Raw genomic sequence first — 25,076 nt, 5'->3', positions numbered from 1 at the left:
ACCATTATGGAACAAGGGCAACAGATGTAAAGGATGTATTTGGCAGCCTTAGCAGATGCATGTCCCTGTGAGGGCTATCGTGTATTCAGTAGGTTATAAGATTACCATCTGCCAACTTACCCACATCAGAGGTACGCAGTTTGCGATGTCCGTTTTCCTCGTGGTCAACAGGCTGACTGGACAGGGCAATCACCATGACCTGAGCAGCAACATTCGTCCGCTCTTTCAGGTCACTATACAAGTTCAGCTCCTTGCTGATTGAGCACTGCAATACCTACAACATAAACCACTTCAGAATAAACAGAACAAATCTAAACTAAAGTTCAGAGTACATGTGCATATATTATACATATTATATTGTAACTAGCGCTACATGCTCTTCGTAAAACTGGTCTACAGTTATTAACGCCTTATTCACTTGACTTTATACACAAAGATTTATTCATTTTCTACAAAAGAAAATTGAAGAACTTTCAAATTTAGATATGAAAGTTAGGTGAGAGAACCACCCACCTGTGCCATGCTAACTTGCCCTACCGCCAAGGTTTTGTAGCCAAGTATTGTTCTATTCTTGTACTTCTTTCGGCGTTGTAATAGGATTTGAAGTTTATTTCCATCCCTCTTCATAAAATGAGGATACTGCAGATGAGAAACATATATACTTCTACTACAAAAATGTTAAAAATATTATTAATATTAAAGGAGAAGAAAATTTAAATATCAGTCAAATACCATTGAAAAGAGTATGCATTTCCTCGCAGGTGCATGCCATAAAAAAAATTCTAATGTGTACCTCAATTTGATAAATTATAGATAAAATCAGCACCGAAACCTGCTGGGCGACTCCATTTTGAACTAGTACTGAAGTCTTCTGTGTTAGGAGAATTGCCGTTGGAAACCGCCGATGTACAGTTCGTACATTTCTGGTGGAACTCTTCATCCCAGAACGTAGTGAACAGTACAGTTCGTTTTCTGCTTGACGATCCGGAAACCAGAAAGTTGGACGTAGGTTCCGAGTTTACACGAACAAGCCGGCAGTTTCAACGACTCTCACTGGGTGAGAGGCAACACCCCCAGCATAAATTACAGGGTGTTAAGATGGAGTATGCGATGGACAGCGAATTATGCCAGCTTTGCCTTTTTCAGGCTTTACGTGTATGGGGAGGAAAAAACATAAAATGATACAGCAGGCACCACCAGATAGAAAAAAATGTGCTCTATTCAGCCTATAGCGTCATGTTTTCAAGTTTTCTTCTCCTTTAATTATTAAAAATGTGATGTCACACGAAAATACACATACATGTTTATGTTCTTCCAGACCCTTACGTTACCATGAGGGAATATATGAACCAGATTTATACTGTGTTTGACAGAAAACTTAGTTCAAGACTAAGTCACTCCTATTGCATGATTCTGTGAGTTTTAATGGTTTTAGGTGTTATGAGATTTGTTCGGAAGGTAGGAAAATATCCTCCTGGCAAAATGTAAGTTTCAGCACAGATCTACTATACTACATTTCACCTCTAAAAGGGCAAATTTTAGGGTAAATGCAGTACTCTCAATTACATAAATTAGAAATGATTTTAAAAACTTATACACGGATGGCAGAGCTACTGTACTTACTGGCAATGAGAAGTAGAGATCAAGTTCTGTGTCCAAAACACCGTTCTGAGGAACAACAATTTCGTTGGAACGAAGAACTCTCTTTGAACTCTGTAAAACCAGATAGGGTACCTTTACAGTATATACACTGCACTATACATCATCATACTGCAAGTACATTTCACAAGTAAATGTTAGCATGTTATGTATCTCCTTGTTGCAGGACAGATTTCCATCACTCTTTTATCTAGTGCTGCTTCACTAAGACAACTTACCGAAGGCAAGTAAGCCGCACCGCCAAAGCCATCATACAGATACGGGTCAACCAGTCACTGCTCTTTCCCTTAATGCCAAATGCCAAGCCAGGAAGCTACAACTTCCTCTTTTAAGGTAGTAGGTGTGACTCAGCCCAGGTCTGACCCTAAATCTACTGCCACCCCCAAAGAAGTGGACGCTCTACCAACTAAGCCATCGGGGCTGGTCAACATGTGTTTAGGTGGGAATTTTTTCCCATGCCATGTCATGGATCTTGTTGATACATTTAAAGCAACTATTTATTCCAAGTTTTGTATCATTATATTGCCAGCCTTTAATACAAAATATTTAATGAGGTTTGGTTCTTTTTCACTGCTTTTAACTGATCTTTTTTGTTTTATTTTCAATGTTCCCATCATGTCGAAAGCCATTCACTGTCTCCTGATATAAACGTGTTCTCTCGACAATTTTGATGAAATACTGCTGACATGGCATTAAGCCATAAACTTTCATTCATCCTTTCATTCAACATAACATAGTACACAAACCCACTTTTCACAAAAGTAAATGTCTCCAAACTATATTACTATCGCTTGCAGTTGATCCTCAACTAAAAATGAACTAAAATATAGTCCATTCAGTCCAGTAGACCCTCAATCTAGGAGATTGAGCGTTTGAAGGAAAAGAAGTATAAAAATTGAAGTAAGCATCACTTTACAGACCACTTAAAATTATGCATAAATATACTTTTAATTACTTTTTTAGATTTTTCTGAAGAGAGTTAAAGGTGTTCAACCACTTGAATTCTTAGGTGGGTTTTATGGCCCATACTATTAGAGTTTAAGAGCTCTAATGTCACAGGAAGTTTTCTCAACACTAATCACTACACTGAATTCTGGAATAACTCTTTTTACCCATGAGTAAAAGATCACAGAAACAAAATTCCTTTCTTCTAGTCAACATCAGGAAAGATGATGATGTGAGGTTAGAGTTCCTAGATACTGTCAGTATGGCTCATAAAGCCCACCATAGAATTTAAATATCTAAATGGCCTTCAACACTCTTCACTAAAAATCTAAAAATAAAAAAAATAAATGAAAGTATTTTTACACATAGTTTTCAGTTGTCTATCTAATGAACCTTACTTCATATTTTAGTTTTCTGACAGTACGTCTTTTTCTCCATTACTATTTAGCCTAACTTCCATCAAATAAAACAATCAACATAAAAGGCAAGAGAATTTCACAGAAACAACTGATTCATTACCATGATGTTTTCCTGATAATAAAATCACCGAACAGAATTTTTATTTTATATTCTAACAAAAAAGCAAAATTATTATAAATATGTATAAAATGCCTGCTTGTCAAATGCACAGAACAAAGTCCACGTACATTGTACACATATTATATATTAGGCACTCCATGCACCATATTGTAAAGAACTAAAATCAGAATTTTTCCCACACTGTAGACATCATTTATATGTAGTTGGTTTAATGTGTCTGTACAAAATACGTTCTTTCTATATTGGGGTCAAAACCTTATACATGTATATTCCAGCATGATGACCTCTTTCTGTAGCCATTGTGCATCCCTGTACCTGTATGTGCGTAAATGTCTCCAAAACAGCTACTAGTACTGGTAGCCAAACTTAGTCAGACATACATGTAAAACGTAATCTGCTCTATTTACACAGCTGAATGTGCTCTTTCAGGGGCAACAATTAAATCACCACCTTCTATGGGTCGATAATTTTACACAATGATGGGGAATGCATGTGCACCATTAGTTGATGTCTAATGAGGACTGACATCACTTCATGTACTGTCATGTCAGCATGTCATCTGCCCAGTAATGATCTGAAATGTTTTACTTTCCACATTAAGTCCAGCCTCAAAGAATACAGAAAAACAAGACATCACTTGTGACCTGCAGTTACTGAGGTTATTTTTCACCAGTTTCACGTTTTACGCCTCCAGATATGCATCACAGTATTAACTGTATCATGCTACAACACTGGTTAACTTGCAGGGTATGCAGGCAGTCCAAGATATAGCACACTAACCATATCATTATTTGACACAGGCTAGCTGTATCTTCAAAGTTGCAAAATAGTTTCCTAGTGCACAGGATACTAGGAACCAGAAAAAAAAATTTTCCCAGTGTTTGCCATGGATCTAAATCCAAGCAACTGAAAAGCTGTTTCCTAGAATTCCCGCAATCCTTACACCTATGTATTGTAGAAATTTTTTGATTATAAATTTTTCTCTCATTACAAAATATACATAGATGAACCGAATCAAAGGCCTGATAACAGATATATACTTATACATTTTAGGCAATGTACATATAATATAATATAATATACAGTGCACATGTACCTGAGGAAGTCAGAAAACACATTGCACATACATGTACTCCTAAGCTATGGACCCTTCTGCCTCTCGGCTGCCATGTTTGTAATTCTTTAGACTAATGGATTGCCAACAGTGGAATACTGCTGGTCTGCGGTTGGGCATAACCTGATCCGTTTTGCTTGATTAGGTTGAGGGTAAACTAAGAGTCACAAAGCCACAGGGAGTACAGAGTACCCAGTATCATCCTGAACCAGGGCCTGTATCAAACTGCCGCTGACTGGTGTCTTTACCACCACTGGGCAAATGTTAGACAGCCAGCCAATCGGCTGTGGCAAAACTTCCCTATCAGGTCGTGGTCAACAAAGCAGGGACAAAAGGGTTTTCTGTGGATTAGTGAGGGCAAAGGTGGAATGACAGGGCTGGTTTTCTATACCCTAGATCCCTAATGACTATTGAGGGTTGATGGCAAACAGTGGTAGAAGTGTCTGCAGGCATCAGCTTCCACTCTAACACATTCCCCCTCTTAACACACACCAAGGCTGTCAGGCAATGCCAGTCAGCCACTATCTACAGCTCTACACTTCCATTACATCATTACACCCTTTATTGACCTAACAGCTTAGCACCTTGAATTAACTACTGTGAGGTGTATGAGATGGGTGTTAGAGGGGTAAGGCCTAGAGAACGAGACAGTCAGCAAGCAACTCCCTGCTTGACCAAGAGATGGTTCACCACTAACCCAACTCCACTTTATGATGTGTGTTGCATTTGAAGAGTTTAAGTGCCTACACATAAACCTGTAAAATCACAAGACAGAAGACAGAGGACTTTGCAACACTAACACCCACAGAGTAACATCCATATACGTCCACTACAGCGTGGTTTACAGAAATGATTATGGTTCAAAACTTCTGTTCATACTATAATCATATGAAAATGTGCCATTTGATAGATGTACAGTAGAAATGGCAAGAACTAGTCGGCATGGGGTAATTAGTACACAGTGACTATGAGAGATATCACATGTGGTGTCTTCAACCTCATTCTTCAGTGAGGCAGCACTAAGTAATGACAACTGGGGAGATTTGAGGACATTATTCTGGCACAGTCCAGCACTCTTATCCAACAGCCTTGCTGTGGGAATATAGGCAACAAAAGTATGTGAATGTACTACATGTATGTATGCCCTTAGTGATAACAGGGAGATGTCAAGTTGCATCAGTAATTATACCTCCCTGGTCTGAGACAGAGGGGACCACACACATATGTAGCTAACATACACGTAAGCAGGATGACCTTTACTACCATTACCGCTTCTGGGCAATCAGCCAAGTGTACATGTTGGTAATAATAATCCAAATTCATTTCACTTGATCATTAGTATACGTGTACATGAAGCAGGAAGATGCTACACCCAGTAATATACATCCAACATTGTGCAGATCTACATACTGCTTCTTCATTTATCTCTGTGAATGACAGATTATGGTGAAAGAGAGATTAACATTTTGACCCCATCCACACTTCCCTTCCTCATTCAAATACAACATTTTTAAGTTGCACACAGAGACTCATACACATGTATCGAGGGTAAACTAATGATGAAAATTATTAAATTACATCATTCGACGTAACAGAACGGAATAAAACTGTACCCACATGTACATACATGTACAGTTATTGTAAACAAAATACTTGGTTTCATAAATGACATACAAATGACCCATACAAAACATACCCAAATCCTCAAAAAGACTGACCAGTCAAGCACACCTTGACTGGTCAATGTAATATAAAAATTACATCATATTAGATGTAATATGAAAGCAAAATTCATTAGACTTTGAACAGTAAATGTTTTGTTTAAATAGAGGCACATGTGGACTTACCAAAAATTGTCAAGATCAGGTAACATTGTTGTAATATGCCGAACCCTGCACTACACATGCATGTGTGGGCGAATCTGTTAAGGATTTATAACTACAACTTCATTTTATATGCATGTCTTTTCTCTTCAAACTCAGTAGGACCGGACTTTTTACACCAACATTTTTATATGTGATGTACATATATGTCTGATACAAATTGAAATGCATAGAATAGGGAACCTGTAAAACTCTTCAAAACTCATTAATTCTTCCCTTTCTTACGTCACAATTTATTACGTCGGTGTACATGTGCTCATAGAATATATATGAAGTACACACACACTATAATGTAAACATCACAGAAGAAAATGATGCGTTCTACTGTCATCTGGACCTTCTGTGTAGCTCATCCTCGAGTCTCCCATGGACTCTTGACTACATGTTGTTACCTGCATTTTAACAGCCACCAGTAAAGATGTGAGATCATTCTCCAGGGGTTTGGTCACCACCAGACGGGTCAGGGTTAGACTGCATTGCCTAGAACAAAACAAAGATCAATATGAGAGGATTATATGAATATAGATCTATAACCCCATTTCTTACACACAAGATAGTAAAGACAAAGCTTCCTGTACAAGATTAATCATTTATACACATGTATGTACAGTGCACATGTACTGTACATGTATCACAAACATGCATACTGTAAACTAGCTATATACACAATACAGCACAACATACATTGTATTTTATTAGCTTTTAAGTCATATAACAGATATACAATGCATGTGATTTTTTTATACTAAATGTGGTGGAAAGCATAATACCACCATTACCCTATTCATGTACACGTACTAACTGTTAACTTTTCCACATATAGGATGCACAGATTTTCGCCTGTGGAGGAAACCACAGTACCACTGTAAGTCTACCACTAACTACATGTATTAACTGTTCCAGAAAGCATGCATACATAGGATCCCTAAATTTTCACCTGCAGCTTGATGTGTTTGCCATATCGGTGACTTCACACAAACTTCATATAAAACCACCTAAAACACCCCTGTATTGTACACCAGCAATGTTGACTGCTGACTGCCACCAAGGCTTTGAGATCAAGCATGTGCATCAGGATATCATATCTGTCTACATGTAACATAATGCATGTACATGTACACAAATACGTGTATATTAATGAATTATTATGGGGCTAATGATTCTCATGTCAACAATGATGTCATTCTCTGTATGATACAGAATTACATACATTGTATATACACCTCAAAGCCTTCCCTGATCATCTCAGCATCCCTTTGATCACAGGTCTCCTCTACATGTACATGTATCTACCTGGCCATAGCTGAACAGCACTAGCTGAATTACATGTACCAGTACATCAAGGACATGTTGCAACATGACAATCAATACACATAAATGTACTTGGCATATTACCAGGATCTCATTAAAACCAGATCTTTTCATTTTCATGCTGCCACAAGATTGCACACAATTGCTATGGTGTGAAAGTTCAAAATCAAGCTTTGGCAGTGTCAACTGTTGAACATTACCACTTCAGTATAGCTGGATTTCCCTATCCTACCAAATCCTTTGGAATTTCAGTTCTCACTTGCATTATGGTAGGAGGAAACCGAGCAGAGCCCTGGGGAAACCCACTACAACCCTCAAGTTGCTGGCAGACCTTCCCATGTATGGCCAGAGAGGAAGCCAGCATGAGCTGCAGTCTTAGTGAAGCCTGTGATTCTAAGTCATATATATGTAAATGTATACAGACTGAATAACCGACTTTTCCACAAATATAATTCCCTACATATACATGTACATGTGCCATGTGCTTTACAGAAGTACAGTAAACAGAAGTAGGCCTATTGTTCATCACTTTATCTTACCACTGTTCACCACGTTTGGATAGACCAACGGTGAGTGTGAAAATCAAAAAACAGTGTACAAGTATATAATAATTGTGCATATATGGCCAGTTTAGCTGAAGTAAGACTTGAATTCATGCCACAAGTGAAACAAATGTATACCTGTAGCTAGGAAATGAGCACATATATTACATGTATCTATAACTGTACACTGTATACCTGACCAAATATGCCAGTGTTCGATTTTTGAGCAAGGTGAAAAGGGTTGAACAAGCAAGTTTAAACATTACACAAGGGAGTTCATTGTGCCCCTGCAATTGACATACATGTGGGCAAGTGTAACAGTTAGCTGATATGAGCCACCTGTGACAAACCAGGCATCAATCAACACCTCAGTAAGAGGATTACACCATACATCTTAACCTACAAAGTGCAAATGTACTGTCACCACATAACATGTTAACACACAACAACATGATACATGTATTTTATATGTACATGCACACTGCAAGCTGTCAATCCATATGACAATCCCAATAAATCATTGCTTCATATAACGTTTTTTTTTTTTAACCTGACATCAGAACTTAACCACAACCTCAGCTAAATGTATAAATTTAAAAATGTTAAAAATGTAAGACTTGTTCAAATTCATGATCACAATTATATGTACTTTTATGTTTTCAGAACTTAGTATGGTACAAGTATTAGGCACTGTTACTTCTCATGTGAAGCTTTCTACACCAGATATCAATACCTTCATAGTACTCATAGAAGTACACCCAATTATCCAGCAATAGATAACTATGTTAATTACATGCTAATACCCAGCAAACATGGTATTTATTCATGAATATGTATGCTCATATGAATAATGCACTGCCTTCATCACCTTTTTGTAGACTATGAACATCTTGTGTGAAAATTAGTACAGTATGATACGCGCACTATTCTTTCTTTAAGTCGATACATAGCCCCACCTACTATAATTCTTCAATCTTTTTGCATGTTTGCAAGGTGTTAAAATCCAAGCATGTTTAGAAGGCATTATTCTGTGTTGACTGATAAAATTATACTTTTTGTGCAGCCCTGAAATTGGCCATAGAAACCGATGTAGTTTTGCAGCCCAATTCAAATTAAAAATGTGTATATATTGTACTGAAAGTTGCTCTTTCATATGTCAAAAGGGTGAGGAATTAGGGCACATATCTTTGGCAAAGCCATAAGGTTACATGGACAAGTTGAAGGTTAATGTGCTATATATTGTATGCTATAAACATAGGTTGCAGAAATTTAGGACATATGCTTCAATTTACCATGTACAGTGACCCATAAATCTGCTACATGTATGTAAATCTGTATCAGAATCAAATTCCACAATCTCACAATGTCATATTTGTAGAGCTATCTCAATTATCATGTCAAACACACATGTATGTCTAAGTACACCAACCGTCTAAACCATCTACATGTAGCTATATGCCTATGAAGAACAACTAGAGCTTGGGCAGGGTATTGCAAATTGTACATACATGTACACAGTCCTGGGTGTGAATGGCATATATTTTCTGAAATTTAGATTACAATGTAACAATGTAACCCAAGGCATTATTCATGTGCATGTACAACCTTCTTTGTATCTAGATCACATGTATTTACTGGTACAGATGGCAACCCAATCAAGCTCCCCGTACACTAATTCTACATAACTTACCCCTACATGAATGCCTTCAACCATTCTCCATTTATTAACATAAAGGGTCACATGAACATTTGATCTAAAAAAAACTGCAAGTTTTCTGCATGGAAATGTGTTTTTCTAAGCAGTCATATAAACATCAAAGTAAAAATACATGCCAATTACGTCATTTTGGTTGATTTACTTCAGGGTTTCATAATGTATATCCATGAACATTCCAAATGTGAAAAAAATAAATGTCAAAATAAACCTAAAACTGTTTACATACATGTATATGTATACAATTTACAAAAGAAGAAAAATCTATTATAACGTTCACGTACAAATTACATCTTCCGGTATTTCCTTGGCAATTTTTCAAGGGAGGTACAGGGAGTGTTTTGCTAGCCGACAGCTGGCAGATGAGCTTTACCTAGCTGTGCAGGAATTTGGTCATTCCTCCAGTTATGGGTTACACAACCTTCTCCTAAATCAACCCATAATGTTACACAGTTACAGGCACATGGAGCAAACTCGCCGTCTTACATTGTAGGTCCTGTACAAGAGGATCGTGCTACATGTATTAATAAGAATCAGAGGTACATTTACATGGACATGAAGTAATTGTGCTGTACACTGTAGGTGCGCTGTGCGCTGTGCACAGAGTACAAGCACACCCAAGGCTAGATCCAGGAATTTCTGGCTACATGCATATCTTTGCTGGAAAAAGTGAAACCAGTAGTTTTCACCCATTTTATTTGCTTTTTAGGAAACTACATTTTTGATAACGTACCCATCAAATTTTTGATAACGTACCCATCAAATTTTGTTTCAAGGACTGTGTAAGGCAATAGATCTAATGTATCTATGTACAAATAGGCATATGGGTGTATATTTTATCAAAGGACAAACACTACATGTACCTGCTTGAAACACTGGTCACAAAGACTACCCAACAGTCAGTTAGATTGTTAAAAATATTAAAAGTCATTAGATACATAACTTCATTTATGTTATTATCTGATCATAAGCCTATCATTCAAAAGTTGTTTGTTGTGGGTAACAAGCTGTTGTTTTTAAAGTTGGGTCGGTCATTCTTTTTTTTTCTTGGGTCCTGGAAGATAAATTAATTACTGTCTCACAGTCCCGTGTTGGCTGCAAGATGACAGCAAAGGGTGATTAAGGTGATCCTGCCAAATCTATTCGACGGGAATTCAAATTTTTATATATTGTCACATGCCCAGAGAAGATTCTGTATATTTTAATTGGGACTTTGAGTCTGACTTGACCTTGTTACTAAACCATTTCAGTAAAGCCATCTTAAAGTCATGTACAGGCAGGTGTATCATAATGATGTTCATACTTTATCTATCTGCGAGGAGAAGAATTCCAAACAATTACCACAATAATAGGTGGTTGGGTCCGGTCCCTGAGCACTGTTTTTCTGGTAAGAAATTATTTCAACTTCACAAAAAACTCTTAAATGGCCCTATAATCTGGATTAATCAATCAGAATCGACCAAAATGTATCACTTGAAAAAAAATAAATAAACAAACTTAGGTGAAATGCAATACAACATATGTCATTACTACTAATCATGAACGTGTGGATCTACACATAAATGTACATGTATTGTTTTTATGCTATTGTACACAAAGTTGAGGACTGTAACTAAAAAGCCAGTAATTGTCCTACAGGTGAAATGAGCCTCCTAAATGCCTATGTAAGCATGCTGGCACATGTACAAGCATGAAGTTGGTCATGGGCATCATAAAGAGTGAGTCTACACATGTGCAGCATGTAAGTAAATGTACATATGTTATATATGTTACTGATAAGACGTTCAGATGAGGATTACTTATTCAGATGAAGCTTTCTACTCTTGCTCTATGAGAACATGGTAATACACAGCTGGTGATTTTCATCCCTATTATCTTATAGTAACAGTTTTTGTTGCCTGCCAAGCCTCTTTGGATATAAAAATGCACAGAGGAATCCTTCGGCGTGTTAGGGCTGAAGCTTATAAGGCTGTGTAAGCAGATTGCAGAGCCCATTACATACGTACATGTGTAAGCAGATTTTCCTGAACCAACACAAAATGTACAAACTCATGAATATTCAAGTGCTCTTTTGAAAGACACAATCTGGCAATATTGATGTGGAGCTTGTCAATGCTGATAAGATTCCCTTTATCCAAGCTGGGAGAATATTATTAAAACATCGCCTAGTCTTCTTCTATAGCATCTAACAGGAAATCCATGGCTGACTAGGGCCTTTAAATGAGTACAAGTACAATTTCCAAATTTACTTGCTTTCCACACACTAAATTTGGGCAGCTGGAACACTGTTTGAACGCAGGTGATTATTTCACGTTGCAAGCAATTTCCTTTGCAAATTGTATTCCATGGACGGACAGTGAGTGAATCACATATTAACTGTATCTACGTGTACCAACCCACACACAACTGGATTCAATCTGAACAGTGCTTTCTCCCACTGCACAGAACCACATGTCAATATCCCATAACATCAATAAATAATCAACTACGACCACACAGCTTAGTGCTATAATGAAGATCTACCTACAACCCAGCATGAAATCTGAGTTCCATGGTTCTGTCATTTTGGCGTTTTTATTATCCAATCCCAAACTGTATGCTTCTGATAAACCTCAGAATTATGAATGTGTTTCCTGTTACACTGAAGATAACATGATATTATATTGTATTTCAACTGTGGTAAACATGACAGATGAAACTATGAATACTCCCACAATAGCTGTGAAAAAACATGTGGATGCTCCACACAACATGACACTGTCCAAGTTTCATTTGATGCAAATGAGTAAGGCACATGTAGATATAGTAGAGGGGACAAAATCAATCTAAAATGAATCTAGGTTTACATGCTAAGATTTACTTGGAGTAGCAAATCAAATTATCTGATGATAATTTTCCACTAAAAACTACATGTACAAATATAACAAAACAGCCAATATCATCCAAACAATTTCCTGTCCAATTTCAGGCCCCATATGAACACCTTTGACTTTCTATAAAAGTACATGCAGACATACATGTACATCAATACAAAGTACTTGTCCAGGTCACATTGCTTTTCTAAGGAGGTGAACATGTACACATAAAAGTAAAGTAGAACAGCATTTAAGAATACTTGTTTTCCAGAGTTAAATCCAAAGCGTACATGTAGCCAAACCACCATTTTGGACATAGCCATTTTTTTTGTCTACGTACATGTACAGGTGCCAGTGGCAAAAAGGATATTTTGAAAAATCTGATTTTTTGGTTTACTGACCCAGAGTAAATCACTCCCTCACTCAATGGAAGTCATCCTTTCTACATGTAAGACAAGTGCATGTACGTGTTGAAAACACATGACATGTAGCCTACACATCTGTGGGGATAATAATCTGCTGGTAAGCCACAGATTGATGGTGTATTGGCCATGAGCATGAACTGATAAAGGTCATCAAGGGACTATTACTACTGGAAGTGCTGTGTTAAGTGAAGAGGCGCTATTTGGAAGCTAGGGTGTACATGTATTGATTGTTCACCGCATACATACTCGTACAGGTAATTAGGCATAATAGATATAGAGGATATCTTTGTCTTCAGGCAACACCCTCAGAAGAACATTAGCAAGGCATCTTTTGCCATTTTACAATCTTATAATGAACAAGGCTGAACTCACTGAATTAATAAAAGTTGTGAAACTCATTATCATTGACTTGTGACTGACTGGATAAATAATGTCACAGTGTGCCTGGTAGCACAACACTGTCCCTGATCACGAAACAATCTACATACATGTACAGCCCCTGTATACATGTTTGTATGCGGTGAAACTAGTATTAAGGTTCATATTAGTCAACACAGTGGAGTTTCTCATGTTTACCTTCTAGTTTATATGTATACATGTATGCACATCATGCTTGTTAGTGTCACATATAATAATATTACACTAAGTTAATCTCCAAAATCATTTGCAAAAATGAACTGGTTGAGATTTGGTTCTCAAAGTAGTTACAAATGTTGAAAAAACTCATTTATTTATTTGATTGGTGAGATGGCAGACAGCGTTATGGTGTCAAGGTAAACTCATGACCATCCACAGATTGCTGTCAGTTCTTTAGTTCAATTAAATTATTTATAATAACAGACTCCAGATTATATCAGCAAAGCTGTGTTTCCAGGGTCAGACAAGTGATTACAGTTGTCACAGTTAATGAAATTGATTCAATGGGAATCTCGTAAAACTTCTTCTCGTCTGTATTACGACGGTCCAACGCTCTGAACTCATCTGCTCTTTCCTTTATTCCGTAATAATTAGCTGTGTACGTTTTCTCATAAAACATATATAAAGTACAATGTCAACGTCACATGAGCTTTTCCATGAGCCTCCCATAGTCTCCACAACCCCTTTGTTGACAATTGCAATTACCTGCATCATTCTACTACCCTGTCATTCCAACCCAACAATAAATCCTCGTTGGATTCCACTCCATTTGTTCATTAACACATGCTTTACATTATCTTGCATAGTCTGTGGACACACGCCATTGTATTTGTACAATCCCAGAATTATGTACTTCACCTATAGCCTGGCCTGTAAAGATGCATTTTCAGAAGCACATTGTAACTGAACACCTTAAAATAATACTCTTGCAGCCAAGACTTAATTTCACCAGAAATTGCTCAAACTTCACAAAAACTCTTAAGTGGTCCTATAACTTGGATGAATCAACCCGAATCAAGCAAAACTTGTCAATTGAAAAAAGCTAAATGTTGGGTAGGATGTACTTGTGCTTATACTCTATATGCTACATGTACATATTTTAACACGTATACATGTACATCGTGATATGCACACAAAGCGTACAAAAAAGAAAAATTTATCATTATCAAAGAAGTATAATTTATTATTATCAAAGAAGTATAATTTATTATTATCAAAGAAGTATAATTTATCATTGCATCATTCTTCACAAGTACATATACACTGTATAATGTATAGATGTAGTTTTAGCTTAGTTCTTGTTTTGTTCTACTTTCATTAATTGGTACAAGAATCTCAGTACTTTGTAAATCAAGAGGTCATCAACAAGAAGCCACAACACTTTTACTAGACTAATGCTAAACAATTTAACATATTGTACATGTACATGTAGGTAAAAGATACTACACTTTAATTAATAATGTACATGTAACCAAGGTAACAGTATACAAGTACCTTGTAATGTATGCCATACCAATTTTCCTTCATGTTCTCATTCCACTTACATGTATATTGCCTTACAACCTTAATATGTCATGCATAATTCCGTAAAGTGCACAAAATCAGTCCAGTTCTGTTCCATCCGAAAAGCCTGGAAAAGGTGTAATATGACCGTGCTTAATATGTATGCTTTGGTAACACAGAAACTAACTCTCCTTTATATCTTACAGCACAGTGACATCATACGATGCTTACAGCATATATATATCCATACATGTAGCTGATCTGCTCAACCCAAACCCATACTGATCAATTTGCTGCTATTTGACTGGCTCCCATGTATTCATAATATATTATATAACTAAAAGTGTTTAATAACCAGCAAAGTTTATGTCATGTGTAGTATGTGGGTTGACCAGAAGGCTGTTTCATGAACTACAGCTTGGCATCATGATGATGCAATGGTAAACTCTGCTATGGTGTAAAGAGTTAAAGGTCAGTAACAGTTAAACAGACAGAGACAGATATTATAACAAAAGAAAAAATTGACATATCCCCTGACTCTCCACATATACTGTGATATACATGACGTAGTTGTACACACCTATGGATAATAAAAACAAAGAACAACAAATTTATAAATTTACATGATTTGAGTGCTATACACCTCTGAAAGGTCAGTCTTACGAAGCTGTTGCAACGCTACCTCAAGCTCCTTACCATGGTAACATGGCAAGCTCCTTGCCATAGACTGCTTCATTAAATGTGCCCCTGGTACATGTACTTTTCTAATGCTTTATACATTTGTCTTTACAGATAGACCATCAAAAGATTTCATTGACTACATGTATAATATACTGTATGCAGTCAACAATTATAACACAAATGGTCAGAGCAATCATCAGGAATCTCAAGTTAAAACTACAGACAACCACAGGAAGCCATTTTAGCATCATTTCCGTAGTCAGCATCAGATACCGTCGTGGTCACAGCTCTGCTAGAGATACATTCACATGTCTGCAAAGTTATTCTTCATACACTGTCAAAAATACGTCTAAGAATCTGACAATAATAATTTTCTCCATCATGAACTGTGTGTAAAATCATATGTTTTCCATTAAACAAGAAAATACTGCACCTTACAAAGCAATATAGATCTGTGTGTTTCATAGAAGCAAGAAATTTGTCTAGATATCTAATGGCCTACATTTTTGTATCAGCTTTAGTTTCACATTACAGAAACTAGAACCCCTTGGGGTTAAATTTGGCCATTTGTTTCATTTCATATTTTTATTCTCCATTTTCTTAGCTTTCCTCTCAAAGGTGAAAACAACTTTGAATTTTAATTACCTTCTACTTGACAAAAAGTATAACTTCTTGTGAACTAGGGCTGTTATATTTTCTTAGCTCCCTCTGATAAGGGGGATTAACTCACTGAGGGGGATTACCTGCTGTGAGTAGACATGTCTGTGGTAAATGTTTTACTGCCTTCTGCTACAATTTCAAACTTGTTTATAAACTGTTGCCCACTATTGTGATGATCAAGAACTTTGTGGTGTACCGTAAACATCTTCAAATTTAGGGAATATAAACACGATACCACTGTGACAGTGTGTTACAAATAGCAAGTCATATGAAAATAGGCGGGTGATTACAGATTTGGCATGTTGCTGTATTGAATCATGTCAAGTACATCCGAAAGACGACCCCTGCCTTTTATTGTTGCAGGATAATAGCTCATAGAAAAGTAGATCCACCAGGTGACCTTACATTGCAAAGTTATGCAACTTTGCTGTCCTCACATCAACACTTTTCAGGCATCCCATGCTCAGTACTTAGGAACTGCATGTACCTGCATTTCATTATTGACTATTATTATGACTGATAACACTCCCATCAATTCTATTCAGATCACATGACGATGATATACAGTGTTAATTTACTCTGTAACAGCACATGTACATATGTTACCTCAACATTAAAATAACCATATTTCAATCAATGCTCACTAGAAGTGGTGGAAACTCTTATCCGCAAAAGTCAAAATACACATAAAATTTAAATGTAAGAGTAACACTGTGCCTGTTTGGGTTGTTCTTAGAGAAATACCTAAGCTTGAGGAGCGTAACATTTTCATTGTCATCTACTTGTAATGTAGAATGCATACATGATGAATCAGCTACATGCACAGTCTCTACTCTATTTTCTAAGTTTTTAATGGTGTATCTAATGAAATTCTTGCCAAACTTATATTCTCTTCATGTAATAATATTTCGTTCTAACCCTCATTTTCACCCTTCTTGAATTATAGCTTGGGAGTCGTAATTTATGAAAAGTAACACTGTAAACCCTCGAACGTCTGTACGTTTATAGCATAAATCTCAGCACAGTCTTAACGATTGCACAGTGGTAGACTACGATAGGTAGGCCTCTAGTGGCTCTACATCCATCTGTACGATCACCTGACCTGTGCAAATCCGTTCCTCCTCCCTCATATCCCCCGTTCAGTAGGTAAATGATACCTAATGTCTATGATTTGACAAATTACTCCTCAAACAAACGCACAGAGAGGGTTAATCACCTGCGAGAGAACTGTCAACAAGCACATACAGTCTGGCGCCTTTCGTTAAAGGTTTGCAGAATGTCCCCCATAGACACAATTACTGCAGCCTATTTGCTAGCAGGATCTTTACCAAAAATCGAATTTTTGAAAGTGTCTTACCTTGGTATACAATTTGGAGACGTTTTTTCCATTTCCCAACTCGCAATTAATTTCATGGGTACGGGTTTCATACCCGACCCACTTTTGCCGATGTTTTTGTCCGCCATATTTGCGGAGAGTCTCTTCCACGCATGCGTCATACCCTTTAACCTGTAAACAGAAGCAGCGGCGGTATTTCACATTTCATTATGGTAGGCTAATAAACCTCATAGGCCAAAATAAATTTCAATACTTGAAATAAGGTTAATCCATTAACATTTAGTGTTCAGTTTGTTCTTTCGTTGTTCGTTTTTGTCTGAGCATTTGCTTAACTGATCAGCTGTGCACACTTGTCCTTTCGTATTTCCCTTTTCTTTACATGTATAATCGGTTTCCTTTTTCGACTTTAATTACGCACATACTCTTTTTAGAGATCTATATGTAAAGGATAAATATTAAGGTGACAAATTGCACACAATAGGCTTAAGATGAACCGAAAAAAGAATATATAGTAAAACATCTTCAAAACATTTTATTTATTAAAACCATTATATACAGAAGGAAAAATTTAAGAAAGAATTGGTAACATAATATATATATGTATAAGAACGAAAATTTTCTTAATGAATGACTTTTTTGTGAATTTGAATAACTGTAGTTCAGCGTATTAATATATGCTATATATTTGTTTGAAAGTTTGAATTCGTTGAACAGGAAGAAGTCTATACAAATTTAGACTGTGTGTATATAAAACTAACTCTAATGCATGTAGGGCCTACATATACCGGTTTATATGTTTTTTTTTTATATACAGCCACAACGGGATAGACCAGACAATTATTTCTGCAATAAGGTCGCTTTCATGCATCAATATACACATTTACATATATATCCATACACACAAACACAAACACACACACACACACACTCACACACACACAATGTAGGCCTAACTGATTAGTCTACTATGTGTTGCACAGTGTAGTTTATATTAATAAGGAGTCTCGCTTTCTTTTATTGTATACACCATGGGCACGAATATATGGATATATTATATATTTATCCATCGATTCGTTATGAGTATATAAATCAGGCTATTTATATTACCCTAGTTATAATTAATTCTTTAGCAGATGCCACACATAATTTTCATGCAGACCTTCGACACGTCAGAGAATATGCATATATAGAAGAAAAAAAGAAAAGACCAATATTTGTATAAACTGGGTTCTGCATGCGTGGCATTGTACTACATAGGCACGCCTGACAGGCTCTAATTGACCAATGGCCGCTTGTTCGAATCACGTTCTTTCCGCGGGATATATTAGATACATGCATGCATGACGAATTATTCTCTGGCCAATTTATTTTCATCCAAACATAAACTTGAACGTCGCCGTATTACGTAAGTGGACTATTCTTGAATGCTCTAAGGCATAGTTACATTCCAGTGACTGACGTGTCTGGCTTTTTAACCTGCCGATGTTCGTCAGTTTCCCCTGGGAACTCCCCTTTTGTTCTGCCATAATATTGCCACCGTCGTATAAGTGCAATATTCTTGAGGATGGCGTAAAATACTAATCAAATAAATATATATAGCTTGCTCTGTGATCGAATAGATCCTGTTTTAATGAACAGAACACCTTAGTTACTCAGGTCGCTTGTCCCATTCTGTCGTTTGTCCCTCTCTGGTGAAACAAAACAACCTCACGAAAATGAATAAACAAATATACTAGTACATCCATGAGAAAATAAACCTTGACAAATGTCCCCAGCCTGGGTTATATTTCAGTTTAGTGACTTTGACCGATGGTTATATAAAATCGCTTTTTACTCCCAAAAAATAAATTACATACTGCAAGATTTGAATGTTAATATGTATTGTTACTATAATTTCTGCAGACGCTGTCAGTTTCAAAATGAACATTGTCGGAATATGTTCGGCGCATGATACATGATGTTGCACGATGTGGTCAATGTCTATATGGCCAGATATACATGTATATGTCAGCCTGCAAGTCTCCGGGGACTGTGAAATGTGTGACAATCCGTGTTGCATTACTAGCCGAATTGTGTGAAATTCATTAAATAATACACGACAATACGAACGCGCAGAGTGTACTGGTATACGGATCTGCAGTGATGTTTATTTCCTGTCCTATGATTTAAACACCGTAATAACACGCCATGCACTGTCAATAATTCACTCGCCTCCCATAATGACACTAACAGATGGCCCAGTCGTCTGAGGAGTCACTCTCGCTGCATACGAATGAATCACAAATGAGGTCGCGAGTTCCAATTTTACGCGGCTGTGCATGCGTCTGGAAGGTTTGGGTTGGAATTTTTTAAGGCTGGTATCTTTACAAAATCTGTAGACATTTATAGCCCATCTTTATATCCACTGAGTATATCCACGTATCTATATAAAATGTACTTAAATACGTTTATACATTGTGAAGATGGTTGCCTGCATGGAAGTGTGAGGTGGACATGTACCTTACATTTTATCATTTGAATCAAAGGGAGGTAAACAGAGTAAAGGTGGCTGGGACGCACTTTATTTTAAGGTGTACCGAGTATGTTATGTTTATGGTATATTAGTTTGAAGAAAACATAATGAACATAAAAAATCCGACATGCATTATCGGATGTGTTTGAAATTATAGCCAAGGCTCAAGTATATTTTTGTACATGTTTTATGGTCGAAGTAATCTACTTTCTAGGTTTGTAAAGTGTTACTTTCATCTTATGTGTATTGTGAATAAAGACAAAATTCTTGAATATATTACACTGCAACGTTTAACAATCATCATTCGATAGTGTCAATTAAGTTATCTATTCAGGTACAATTGGCTGTCTTGGTCATCATGACATACACATGCCCCAGCTGAATCTCTGATTTACAGAGATCATTTTTCCCCAAAAGTAAAAATACATTGACTGTATAGGTTTCGACTATCGGGTATAGACAAACACTGATACATGTGTTCAACATGTCTACGTCTTCAAAGAACATAATTTCATGTTCTGAAAGCTTGAGGCTTTGTTTTTGAAAGATGTATAATAAATAAAAGAATAATAAAAGAAAAAAAGCTTAACACTGAATTATATATATTGAATTTTATTTTATGGGCATTGGACTTTAAATACTTTGAAAATCATAATGCGAGGGTGAAATATATTTCATTTATGTTGAATAGAAAAAGGTGACAAGTGACAAGTCGCCTATGCAGTGCATGCAGGTGGAGGGAGGGGACATCAGTGTGGCAATGTCATCATCCGAGAGCAATGGTTGCATCGTTGACTGGGCAATGTGAATAATACGTGTATAGGCCTATATGGGCAGGCGACGTTGCGGAACGACGCTGAGCCAACAGAACGATTTTATCATTCTTCGCAACATCGCCCAATAACTTTTCATTCCCATCCCATGCATGTCTACAACCTACACGTTTTTGCTCTCTCTTTTACAGTTCATCGATGTTTCAGCAACTACTTTACTTTTCCACCCGCGTCTCTTAGAACTATCTTCAATCTATGTGAAAGCATACCATATTAATATGAAAAAGTCATCTTTAAATCACGTTCTTCAATCTTCAATGTGAAAGGTATTGCTTAACGTACATTTCATATGCCTTTATGTTATTATGGTAATTCGTTTGATCACACTATTTTAACCAGTCCTTTTAAAAATAAATTAATGTCGTTTACAAACCTTCTTGACATTCCTTTAATTACTGCTTGTAAATTCCGTTAATCGCTGTATGTTATTCACTCCGAAACGTTGAGATGGGAAAGCTTACCTAAATACCGAAACAAATGTTGCAGCATATACATGTATATAGATATGTCACGGATGTAAGAGTCAGAATGTGGTTTGACAGAAGCAATTTAAAACCTATATTTAGTAATATATAGCGTGTAGTTGACATTCTACGAAATCTCATTTCCCGTGAAGGGAAAGCCAGAAAGGTGACAGTGGACAGCCCTGATATCTACAACTGAAAGCAACTACAGATCGAAAGTGGATACTGTAGGCCTACTGTTTCCATACATACCAGAACAGAGTGCATGCATATAGCAGGATTTTGGAAAAAGAGAATGTAAATTGTACACGCACTGAGGTTAATCTATCATAGACAGAAACAGAAGACGGCTGTGTATATGTGATTACCGCATTAAGAGTTCTGCTTGATTTGATCTCATTTATTTATTTATTTGATTGGTGTTTTACGGCGTACTCAAGAATTTTCTCTCATACGACGGCGGCCAGCATTGTGGTGGGAGGAAACCGGGCAGAGCCCGGGGGAAACCCAAGACCATCCGCACGTTGCTGCAGACCTTCCCACTTACGGCCGGAGAGGGAGACAGAACGAGCTGGACTTGAACTCACAACGACCGCACTGCCGAGAGGCACGCATTGGTGAGAGGGTCATTGCGCCGTGCTGGCGTAGGCCTACTAACCTCCTCAACCACAGGGGCCCAATTTGATCTCATATTTCCTTGTAATTCTAAATGATGACACAGCGCAATGTGGCTTCAGATGTAAATGTACATGTACACCGAGCTCCATATACGTTAATACATTTATGATATGTTAAAGCGTTTGCTCTCGTATACGTATGAGTGATTGTTCAAACTTTCGGGAGGTAAACTGATTTGGCTGCGATTTCACCTTATGTATAAGCTCTGAGCTCTCCATAACTTATAGTATGCTGCCGCAAGGCAGTAAAACACAACAACGAAACATTTTGATAATCATTTAAAAGATCCCGAAACTGACTAACAACACCGGGGTATTTCGATATATTTTCTACATATATACTTTTTTCTCCGAAATCTGACGGTACATGGTAGGAGTTTATTGACCTGATACATGTTCATAGGACTGTAGTCTGTGTATGCGCGTACTACATGTATATAAGATTGAACCGTGCCAGGACTCTTTAGTATGTGTCTATGTTCCATGTAACCAAGTTAGAACAAAGAAATAATTATGGCTTTTCAACATAAGAATGATAAAATTAAACATCAGAACATGAAACAGTTACCTTTTAAGCCAACCCAAAGAAACAAACAAACAAACATAAACAATTAAAATTCGAAATCAAATTATTATATTTCTTTTACAATAACCTTATCAATACTATTAAATGTAGTTCTTATACAATTACACCCTTAAAACATCCTTAAATGTAGTTCTTAATGTTAAATATATTATTTTACATATTTAACCACAGCATCTCCAGCAACCGTAGTCAAACAACTGAAATACAAAGTCAAATGCCACATGGAAAAAATTTGGGGACATAGTCTCCATCAACGTAAAACAAAATTATCTTTTAAAATATGTGGATCTATATAGTATATTGTCATCACCGGGCACACAAGGAAGAGCTCTAGGTTTATATAATTATATTTAACGCCAAGATTGCGCATAGAGGACTGAGATAAAAAATATATACACTCCATCTCTAAATATAAATCTGTTCAAAATATTGCTCCATGAAAAAGTGAAGGAGCTGGTCGAATTTCACGGAATGATTTAGGGAAAACATACTTTATAAAATGAAATCAAAAGTATGTACCTTATATCCAGTAACATGTACAGGTTTTCCACAGATACATAGCGTCTCAAATTGCCGATGTGCACATCGCGTATACAGTGAAATGCTGATCGCCATATATTATATACATGTATATCTGAAATTTACGCCGATTCAAGAAGAGATAATTCGCTAGGGCACCGGAAAGTACTTCCCTGCAAGCGTATAGTGATGCAACGCTGGCTGAAGTTGGTATCTTTTACGATACAATAATCCATCCAGACAAAAATGTATACCCATGTCCAGATATATTGGGTATACATTTACTGAAAATATTTGAGAGTGAAGCAGGTGGACTCGCTTCGCGGAGTAGTTTAGAAAAGATATATTTTAAACAGTCATTGAAATCTATATATTAATAGCTTTTGCCTTACATTCGGTGACATGCACATGTTTCCCACACATATTACGTCAAACATTTGTTATGTGGGAGGGATGACACAGATACAGTTGTAGAGCAGTGGATTCCGTTGTGACTGGCTACTGGACCTGTACAGACCAAGGCTCCTGTTCCTGATGGTACGACTGGATACCAGTTGAATGTAGAGATAATCTCGTTTTGAGTTGCTCATCTGATAGGAAAAAGTATGCATTGTCAGACTAATTGATTTGTCTGATTTGACTGGTGTTTTACGCTGTACTCAAGAATATTGGCTGGCTGATTAATACTCTTTGAATTCGAATCAAATACATATATATGTTTTAAATTTAAGATGGACCATTCTGGCAGTGGCAGGATACTTTTTTCGTCTTTATTTTCATCTAGAGACAAAGTTTTTGAGAACATTTCTGGTCAGGTAATAATAGCTATTCCAAGACTGGAAGCTGTGGTTCGAGTGGAAAAAACTTCCTGTGACACCAGAGTACATTAACACCGGATATATAGTTCATAACAACTCAGCACAGGATTGAAACGTTTGAATGCATTTAAGTCTGTTCACAAAAATCTGCCCTTTTGCACCTTAAGACTCCATTGCTTCAGGTGTTGTTGCCGACCACGGATTAATGGCGTTTTCACTGCAGCTGATCTATCTGCCCAACTCGTTGTTGCCGACCACGGATTAATGGCATTTTCACTTCAGCTGATCCACTTCTCCTAGTATTGTTACTGATCACGCATTGTTCGCTTTTTGCCCCAGGTGTTGTTGACCACAGATTGATGGCGTTTTCACCTCAGCTGATCTCTTGTCCCAGGTGTTGTTGACCTCAGATTGACGGCATTTTCATGTCAGGTGATCTATTGCCCCAGGTGTTATTGCTGAAGGCGGATTGATGGCGTTTTCACGTCATCAGATTCCTTGCCCCAGGTTTTGTTGACAACAGATTGATGGTGTTTTCACCTCAGCTGATCCATTGCCCCAGGTGTTGTTGCTGAAGATGGATTGATGGCGTTTTCACGTCAGCAGATTCCTTGCCCCAGGTTTTGTTGACAACAGATTGATGGTGTTTTCACGTCAGCTGATCCATTGCTCCAGGTGTCATTGCTGAACACGAACTGATGGTGTTTTCGTGTCAACTGATCGATTTGCCCCAGGTGTTGTTGACCACAGATTGACAGCATTTCCATGTCAGTTGATCCCGTACCCCAGGTGTTGCTGGTCATGGACTGATGGCGTTTTCGTGCCAGCTGACTTACAACACCATGCTTTGTTGCTGACCACACATTCATGGAGTTTTCATCTCACCTGATCCTGTTATTGACCTCATGTTAATGGCGTTTTCACGTCCGCTGATCCAGTGCCCCTGTTGTTGTTTGCTGATGACGGATTGATGGCGTTTTCACGTCAGCAGATTCCTTGCCCCAGGTTTGGTTGACAACAGATTGATGGTATTTTCACCTCAGCTGATCCATTGCTACAGGTGTCATTGCTGACCACGAACT

At 37.2% G+C, this 25,076-nt stretch overlaps 1 protein-coding gene across 5 annotated transcripts in view; it reads right to left on the bottom strand.

The window, feature by feature from the left end:
- LOC135469259 (phosphofurin acidic cluster sorting protein 2-like) overlaps positions 1–17,713 on the bottom strand; it is a 42,604-nt gene extending 24,891 nt beyond the window's left edge. For all 5 annotated transcript variants that reach the window (XM_064747856.1, XM_064747857.1, XM_064747858.1 and 2 more), the window contains exons 1-5: positions 17,607–17,713; positions 6,534–6,621; positions 1,624–1,713; positions 514–639; positions 121–274 (exon numbers count right to left, since the gene is read on the bottom strand). In XM_064747856.1, the coding sequence (XP_064603926.1) occupies positions 121–274; positions 514–639; positions 1,624–1,713; positions 6,534–6,621; positions 17,607–17,713 (565 nt within the window). The remainder of the gene's footprint in view (positions 1–120; positions 275–513; positions 640–1,623; positions 1,714–6,533; positions 6,622–17,606) is intronic.
- Positions 17,714–25,076: the final 7,363 nt, after the last annotated feature.

This window comes from Liolophura sinensis, chromosome 6 (genome assembly GCF_032854445.1).
Source record: "Liolophura sinensis isolate JHLJ2023 chromosome 6, CUHK_Ljap_v2, whole genome shotgun sequence".
Taxonomy (NCBI): domain Eukaryota; kingdom Metazoa; phylum Mollusca; class Polyplacophora; order Chitonida; family Chitonidae; genus Liolophura; species Liolophura sinensis.
Note: the sequence above shows the minus strand (reverse complement) of the source record. Positions and strands in the feature narration are given on the sequence as shown.